General features: G+C 28.6%; 1 protein-coding gene across 1 annotated transcript; it reads left to right on the top strand.

The window, feature by feature from the left end:
- The first annotated feature begins 508 nt into the window (after nucleotides 1-508).
- Nucleotides 509-9,111, top strand: AST91 (sulfate transporter 91). The gene is made up of 13 exons (XM_088098746.1): nucleotides 509-1,098; nucleotides 1,320-1,368; nucleotides 1,460-1,667; nucleotides 1,751-1,922; nucleotides 2,061-2,126; nucleotides 6,826-6,939; nucleotides 7,036-7,152; nucleotides 7,276-7,402; nucleotides 7,496-7,782; nucleotides 7,994-8,184; nucleotides 8,280-8,359; nucleotides 8,441-8,517; nucleotides 8,600-9,111. The coding sequence occupies exons 1-13, from the start codon at nucleotides 805-807 to the stop codon at nucleotides 8,777-8,779; spliced, it is 1,962 nt and encodes a 653-aa protein (XP_087954872.1). The 5' UTR covers nucleotides 509-804; the 3' UTR covers nucleotides 8,780-9,111.
- Nucleotides 9,112-9,455: the final 344 nt, after the last annotated feature.

Genomic DNA, 9,455 nt, shown 5'->3' with positions numbered 1-9,455 from the left:
CATCTATATACAGAAGAGAAAGGAAACAATAATTTATGTGTTTATGATTAATTTATATGATGCTTTTATGTGAATAAAAGACATTTATACGATTAAAGAAAAGTCCCGAAACAAAGGATATGGAATTGGTCTTAAGACATACATACTTTGGAAAAAGGAAAACAGAATCGATGCAAGTAACGAAAAAATTGAACCAAAGTGATAGCTCAGTTTGTGTTGTGGTAAGAGGGTGATAAAGAGGTAATGAAAATTCCTTGTTAAATACGGCAATTGTTGAAACCAAATTTCAATCTAAAGAATGATTCGATGTAAAGTGATGAAGGAAGAAGTAGTACGTCATGGAGGTACGAATTTGTGAGCGAAAATGATTTTGGTAGTGATGTTGGTAATGTGTCATGAGTATAACGTGGAAGGGTGTGTTGTGATTGATGATCTTCAGTGTTCAACTTAAGCATAGAGTCTCTTAGAAGTCTTATGAAATGGTAACATGAGTTGAACAAATACGATGGTGTGGGACCTGTTGAAAAGAAGTGTCCAAATTTGTAAGAAGAGTGTGTAGTATAATATTAGGTGAAGCGTATAGTAAGGCCACTGAGGCAGAGCTTCTCGTGTTTTGGTTTCTGAAATTACATCTCATTCATGTTTGTTGTTATCCTCTTGTACTTTACCGCACATAGGTGCCATCTTGTTTTATAGCGGTTTTGCAGACGTGTTCATTACTGGGGTAGGTCTTGGAGACTCACATAAAACCCATCATTGCTCATACCATACCACATAACATTCAATACATTCTTCTCTTCAAAAATGGACCCTAATGAAGTGCAGCATTCTCATTGCCTAGAGATGACCATGGAAGTGCACCAAGTTCTTCCACCACCCCACAAGACCACTCTCCACAAACTCAACAACAGGCTCAAGGAAACCTTTTTCCCTGATGACCCTCTTCGCCAATTCAAAGGCCAACCACTCAAGACTAAGCTAATTCTTGCTGCTCAATATCTCTTCCCTATTCTTCAATGGGGTCCTAAGTACACCTTCAAACTCTTCAAGTCTGACCTTGTTTCTGGCCTCACTATTGCTAGCTTGGCCATCCCACAGGTTTCTCATCTTCTTCTCTCTCTTCCTCTTTCACTCTTAATCATCTACTCAACAACTATCTATTACCATACAATTTTTATAATTCTTAAAAATCATCCAGAACCGGTCCATTTGAATTTGTTTATCCCTATGGTTATGTTATGTATGTTGTGCATGATCATGGAAAACATATTCACTCGTATTCTTAACTTTTCTCATATTTTTTAATCAATCATATACAGGGAATCAGTTATGCTAAGCTTGCAAATCTTCCTCCGATTGTGGGACTATGTGAGTGTATTGATTAAACTCTATAGTTTGTGATGATCTGTGATGCTATTATATGTTAACGAATGGTAGTAACTGGTGTTGAATAACTCAGATTCCAGTTTTGTCCCACCGCTTGTTTATGCTGTTCTTGGAAGCTCGAGGGACCTAGCTGTAGGACCAGTGTCCATTGCTTCTCTTGTGCTGGGATCGATGCTGAGACAGGAAGTGTCTCCCACAGGAGACCCAGTTCTGTTTCTTCAACTGGCTTTTACTTCAACTTTTTTTGCCGGTCTCTTTCAAGCTTCGCTTGGAATCCTAAGGTGGTGATATGAAATGATGCTGCAAATTTGTTGCAATATGTGAAAGTATTGGAATGATTGAGATGTGTTATTAATGATTGCAGGCTCGGTTTCATAATTGATTTTCTATCCAAGGCCATTCTGATTGGGTTCATGGCTGGAGCTGCTATTATTGTCTCCCTGCAACAGCTTAAGAGTCTGCTTGGAATCTCACATTTCACTAATCAGATGGGACTGATTCCTGTGATGACTTCTGTTTTCAATAATATTCATGAGGTTGGTTCCCCTTTAACTTTTGCTCATAAACACGCGCACACAGAATTTCAATTCTGATAACTGTTCTTGTCTTTAGGCCAGAATCGATTATACCACTGTATTATTATCTCAGGTTTTGTTTCCGTGGTTTTTCTGCAGTGGTCATGGCAAACGATACTGATGGGGATTTGCTTTCTAGTGCTACTACTATTAGCAAGACACGTTGTATGTTATTCTCTTCAATCATTTCTTTCTCTTTCTCTGTTTTTTAACTTGCACTTTTTTTTGTCTTACTACATTTATCACAATCACTTAAGTCTAAAGAGGCCATTAACTTCCGAGAAATAAGACAAAGACCATTAACACAGACTGTATATTATATATGTAATATCGTTTCACATGAACCAATTGTCAAACACATGGTCTGGGCTCAGGTTTACATTGCATCTCAGGAACCACTGACACACTTCATTCACAGTCATACATAGATGTGATCTTTTCTCTTAAAGTTCACCCCACCATCACTTTTTTCATTAATTCCTTTTTTAAAAAATTAATGCATTCAATTGTTTTAAAATTCAAACAAAACTATTTAATATCATTTACCAAATTATATCTCACCATAACATGAATTTCATAATGTGCTTATACTTACCTTATCCTTACATCTTTATTCTCTTACGAAACTGTTTCCATTACTACCTAATATATATACATATGTTTAGTGCATTTTTATACTTCAAATATCTATGCTATATATTTTCATCCCTAAAACTATTTGCATATATTGCTTAATTTAGTTACCGGAAACAATTCCCTAGTAAATATAAGGGATATGAGTGTTGCAGTATTATGAATTTCACAAGATTTTGCAAGATTGAAAAAATATTCTCAAGTTTTTAAAATTTATATTTCTAATTATATATATATATATATATATATATATATATATATATATATATATATATCCTCCCACACAAATTTTATCATCAAATCCTGTTACAAAATATTAAATAAATAGTAAATGCATTCAACAATATTAATTTTTTTTAAATATTTAATGGGTTCTAGTAATAATGTAGTCAATAGTATTATATTAAAATATATTTAAAATGTTCTTTAACAGATAAAACATATTATATATAGAGTAGATTACGAATTATTATATAAAATAAATTTGTTTGATAATACTTTATTTCTTAAAGATATTTTCACATGACAATTAATGAATATAATAAAAAGTTGTTAGTTATCTTGGAAAAGTTTAATAATATATTGAAGAGATTAACTAACCCAAAATAGTTTTTTTAATTATTTAATGTATTATTAAAAACTTAAATGAAATTAAATGCACTTTATACTATATAATTGTAATTTTCTTAATATGTTATATATAATTTAATTAATTAATAGAGTATATTTTAAAGATGATTTTCAAATATTCATTATATTTAATGGTTTTCTTAAAGCTAAATATTCATTTAATATTGTATTAATTAAATGTCCCATTTGATTAAATAATTACGTTAAGAAGAAATATCAACTTACATGCATTTGAGAGGATATAACTGTAGATGTTTTGTAATATGTTATATATTATACTTAATGTTTTTTTTAAAAGATAGATATTCATTTAATAAATTATTAATTAAATTTATTCTTTGATTAAATAATTACGTTAAGAAGAAATATTAATTTAATTCATATATAGAAGTTTTTGGGATATATGTTCTAAAAGAAAACATTTATGTATGAGAAATCATATTACTTTAATGAAGAAAAACTTAAATTAATTTTAAATATATATTGAATTATGTTAAATCTATTTAACATAAAGAAAATTAAATAAATAGATGTAGACTGTAAATAAATAAAATTATGCTTTAAAATAAAATATATCCTACACTTTCAAAGCTATTAATTGGAAGTTTTAATGACTTAATAATCACTTTATGCCTTAATTTGTTTATATGATTGGATTTGTTTCCAGAAAAAAATTATAAGATTTTTTATAAAATAGCTAAATTATGCTTTGACCTATAAGATATAGTTATAACTTATGACGTAATAACAGAATTAATAATTAAAGAGTTTTATCATTTTATTTATTACACAAAATAAACAGAATTATTATAAAAGATAAAACATAATTTTTTTTACATAAACTGATGTTAGGCATCCTATGACATCAAACATTAATTATAATCTTAATTGTTGTGACATCAAACATTAAGTGTTGTGATTTTTACTTTAAAGTATAGATATATGTATGCCATTAATTGTGTAAATCAATAATTATAAAATCATTTTATCATTAAGATAAATCTGAAATCCTTACTTTTTGAAGTTAAATGTTCACTAAATCTAAGAATGTTACACATTCTTATGCTTGCATTTTATATAGATAAATCTTTCTTTAAATTACTCTCATTTTATTAAACAAAAGTACAGAATAGTTTAGTATTATAATCATGATTACGTTTGTTAATATACTTTACTTTATGTCTTTATATTATGATTGAATCCAAATAATAAAAAATTAAGAATATAATTTTTTTTATGTCTTTTTGATTTTTTTTAAAAGTCAAAATTTTCCTTTTAATAATGCGAAACTAATTATATATCTCCTAATTAACTATTTATATATTTTAATTTTTTAATTAATTTTTGTTAGTTTATAAAATAAGAAATTTATTTTTTTCTTTTTTCTTTTTTTTTTCATTGGGTTAATACGTCAATTTGTAGGACAAGTCATGATTTTTAATTTATTAGTAGGAGGGAAGTCTAGTCTAGCAATGTTTAATTAGTTGGTGGAGAATACACTAAAATAGACCAAATGACTTAATTTATCACTTACTCCTCAAAACACAATTTATTATATCTTCTTTTAATGAAATCTTTTTGTATAATATATTTTTAAAATTAAAAAAAAAATAGATGACTTACTAACCATGGTTTTCTATTTGCAAATTTGAAGAATATCTTGATAATAACACTACATAGTTGGTGAGACAATAATATAAGATTTTTCAATTTTATAATGATAAGATTTTTTATCATTAATTTTAGAATGACAAGATTAATTCGTTAAAATAAAGTTTTAGGATGTAATGAATTTTTTTAGAAATTCAATTAGTGTAATATTAATTTTTATCTAAAGTTAACATATTAACTGCATATTAACAAATAGCAACTTAGTTAAAAAGTAATAATTATATTTTTATCAATTTTTCTGAAATGTTCAAAACTAAAAGAATTTTTATTTTAAATTGTCAAACTGATTGAAATTGAAACAACAATATTATAAATTGATCATACAGAAAAAAAAGAGTGTATTTTTCATGCAAAGTATTTGTTGAGTAGTTCATTATAAAAATATTATATATGTGACTTTAATTCAAAAAGAGATTATATTATTAAATTTTAAGATATTAGGTTTTTTTTTCTTATATGATATGTAACTTTGTTAATTTTATTATAAATTCTGATGCCATGAGATGTTTTTCCTGAAAGAATTTATTAAAAAGAGATTATATAAATATGATTTTAATTCAATTCATATAAAGGATGGACAACACTTTTTAATCAAAACTTATAGACATTAGGTTTATTGGTCTTTTTCTATATTTAACTTTGTTATTTTTATTCAATAAAAAAACTTAGACTTATACTTCAATTATTTTAACAATATATTTTAGGTTCAATTTTTAACTCTTGTTACAAAAATTCAACCAACCTAAACCACTCTACATTGAACTTATACTTGATGAATGCTTAATATTATAAAATTCATAGTAAGTGACTTTCAATGCACTCTTCGAAGGGGGGTTTAAAAGGAGATTTTTGCTCCTTTATTAGTAATAAGTATTGATCTCTTTTCTCTTTATTTTGAAATTAATATCCAAAAGTTACTTTTATGTCATAAACAATATATCAAATCAATATTTTTAATTAAACATCAGTGAAAATAAATATTTTCAACTAAAGTATTTTAATTAGAATGCAAAAAAACAAATAAATAAGAAATTATAAAACTAAACCAAACAAATATGCAAAATTATTGATTTGGTTTGAGTATGATGCTGCATCTAACTGAACCAAATAGATTATTATTTCTATATCTTTTTCAAAGACTTTTTCTCTTTATGTTTAACCAAACCACATTGTACATAAAAGTGTACAAATGAATATCCATCTGATATCATATTCAATTTTTCAACGAGAACATATTTTTAAGAATTATCATCCATAACTGTTTATAACAGTGCAAGATTACCAATTTATCCATGGCAACAAATAAAAAAAAAGAAAAAAGATTGCATGATAATCATATCGCATTTAACCCGATAAAAAATTTAGAGCAAGTTGGACGAGCTTATTTTTCACAAATTCTACAAATCCATGTAACTAGAATTATATTTTATTCATGTTAAAGACATTTATTTATGAACTATCGAATTGGTGAAGATGATAATCACCCAACCTTTTAGAATTTATTTCCTTAATACACGAGTTATTTTTAGTAGTACGAGTGACATAAGATTTATTCAAACGGTACCAAATGCATTATAAAATTATATCAAAGGGTTTATTATCAATTTTTGTCTTAATAACATATATAATTAGCATTACTTTATTTCTTCAACAAAAATAAGCTCTGATTTTAAAGGTGTATTTAAATTTGCATGATAAGGTATGACCTTTATGAACCCATTAATAACTTAATGACTATAAGATCCATGATTTTGAAAGTATTAACATATATGTTAAAGTTCATAATAATCTTTAACATGAAAATGAATTTCAAAAAATTTCAAATCTCTCTGTATTGAAAAATGATTCAATATAATAGATTTATTATTATTATTATTATTGTTGTTATTATTATTGACTAACTTATATGAAAATAAATAAATTCATGCAGAGCATAAAAAAACCAAAGTTATTTTGGGTCTCAGCTGGAGCTCCTCTTGTGTGTGTTATCATTTCCACACTTCTAGTTTTTGCAATTAAGGCTCAAAACCATGGCATCAGTGTGGTAAGTATTTATTGAATTCCAACTTATTATTTCATTTTGAAAATCATTACTTTAACATTAGGCATTTTATGAACTTCATATTGATGTTGTTACTAGATCGGCAAATTGCAACAAGGGATAAATCCTCCTTCATGGAATATGTTGCGCTTTCATGGAAGTCACTTAGGCCTAGTTATGAAAACAGGGCTTATCACTGGCATTTTGTCTCTCACTGTAAGCTTAATATTTTCTTTCCTTTTTCTTTTCAAAATTATTTCAATCTTCTGGCAACATGGTATGTGAAATTCGTCTTTTATTTGACTCACTGAATTAGTAAATTTTATTTATGTTTAATAGGAAGGTATTGCAGTAGGAAGAACATTTGCAGCTTTGAAAAACTACAAAGTGGATGGAAACAAGGAAATGATGGCAATTGGGTTTATGAATGTGGTTGGCTCCTCCACTTCCTGTTATGTTACAACAGGTTTGTGTTTGTTTGTTACCTAAAACCCAGTTGAAAATGTTGTCTTAGAAACTCAAAATCTAAGGATTAAACTTGCCCTTTATTGAAATTCAGGTGCTTTCTCTCGGTCAGCTGTTAACAACAACGCAGGAGCAAAAACAGCTGTGTCAAATGTTGTTATGTCTGTCACAGTCATGGTGACACTCCTTTTTCTGATGCCATTGTTCCAATACACACCCAATGTTGTGTTGGGTGCAATCATAGTCACTGCAGTGATTGGCCTCATTGATCTCCCTGCTGCTTATAACATTTGGAAGATAGACAAATTCGATTTCCTTGTCATGTTGGCTGCTTTCATGGGTGTTCTTTTCATCTCTGTCCAAGGAGGCCTTGCTCTTGCTGTAAGTTCATTTATTTCTTTGGTTTTCTTCAATGATGCCAACATCATCAATATCAACACCATGGTTTTTCTTTCAAGTACAAAACTTTTTAGTTCCTTAAACACTTGTAGCTACTCATGTTGCCCCTTGAGACCAAACATTTTTCATGTTCCTTCCTCCATGCATGTACACTAAAATGTAGTTTTTATTTATTTGCTATGCTATTGATTAGGTTGGGTTATCCACTTTCAAGATACTGATGCAAATTACAAGGCCAAAAACAGTAATGTTGGGGAAGATTCCTGGAACAAACATATACAGAAATCTTCATCAGTACAAGGAAGCTGTGAGAGTACCTGGTTTTCTTATTTTAAGCATTGAGGCTCCCATCAATTTTGCTAACATAACATATCTTAACGAGAGGTTAGTTTGAGCTTGGTAAATTCTATGATACAAGTTTTCTTTTGTTACACTAATATTGTTTCTCCTATGACTAAAATATTGGCATGTTATGTTAGAACATTACGATGGGTAGAAGAAGAGGAAGACAACATAAAAGAACAATCAAGCCTTCGATTCTTGATATTGGAAATGTCTGGTAATGTCGTTATATTGATCATACTTCGTCTACCTATTTATCCCACAAGCCATGCTGAACTAATCACTTTGAAATTTGCAGCTGTGAGTGCCATTGATACAAGCGGAATCTCACTTTTCAAAGAGTTGAAATCAACCTTAGAAAAGAAGGGTGTTGAGGTATTATCTTTGACATATGCATAGTTTACAAAGCTTTGTGTATGTTTGATCAATGGTAGCTAATTCATGTGAGTTGTGACAGCTTGTGTTGGTGAATCCCCTCGCTGAGGTCATTGAGAAGCTGAAAAAAGTTGATGAAGCTAGTGATTTCAGGCATGCAGATAGCCTTTTCTTGACAGTTGGAGAGGCTGTAGCTTCACTTTCATCAACAATGAAGAATCAATCACCAGCTATTCTTGGAGGGGCACACACAATTGTGTGATTGGTAAATTTGGAAGAGGCCAATGTATAAGCCAAAGTTAAGAGAAAAAAGAAAAATATGGAAGATGTAGCCACAAGAAGATTTGCATAGAATTTGCGTAAAACGAGTCATTGTTCAATCGTATAGTTTAAACAAGAAAGTTAAGATGAATCCTTGTCATTTTTGGCTTCCCTTACTACTTGTTGCTTGTTAATTCAATAGTTGAAGTTGATTATCAAGCATCTAATACATTTGACTCAACAAAAATGCTTTCGAAAATATCGTAAATTTGTAAACATCTCATCGTATTTAGGAACTCATCTCACTATAATTATTGAATTTTGTTGGTTTTATACGCAATTGTTATTCAGTAGAAAAAGTAAAAGTATTTCAATATAACAAAAAATATTCACAAAATGTCAAAGTAATATTTTATTGTAAAATGAATTATTTTGATGTGAAGAACTGCAACAAGATTATTGAAATGCCTTAAATCTTTTATGTTGTCCTTTTATTTTGTCTGTTTCATATATTTTTTTTGGTAGTAACAGAGTTTAAAGAAGCGGTTATTTTTTTAATCTTTTTATAAGGTTAAAAAACAAATGAAATATTGCAATATGTTCATTATGATTTATGAGGTACTTCTACTGTTTTGTTCCAAGGAAGATGCGGTATTTTGTGACGTTTATTGATTACT

Source organism: Vigna umbellata, chromosome 9 (assembly GCF_029865625.1).
Source record: "Vigna umbellata cultivar VRB3 chromosome 9, Vumbellata_1.0, whole genome shotgun sequence".
NCBI lineage: Eukaryota > Viridiplantae > Streptophyta > Magnoliopsida > Fabales > Fabaceae > Vigna > Vigna umbellata.
The sequence above is the reverse complement of the archived record's forward strand: the minus strand, read 5'-3'. Positions and strand labels throughout refer to the sequence as shown.

Coding starts and splice junctions, on each gene's coding strand:
- AST91 (XM_088098746.1), top strand. CDS start 805: ATGGACCCTAATGAAGTGCAGCATTCTCATTGCCTAGAGATGACCATG. Junction 1,369..1,459: donor TCCTCCGATTGTGGGACTAT/GTGAGTGTATTG, acceptor TGAATAACTCAG/ATTCCAGTTTTGTCCCACCG. Junction 7,783..7,993: donor AAGGAGGCCTTGCTCTTGCT/GTAAGTTCATTT, acceptor GCTATTGATTAG/GTTGGGTTATCCACTTTCAA.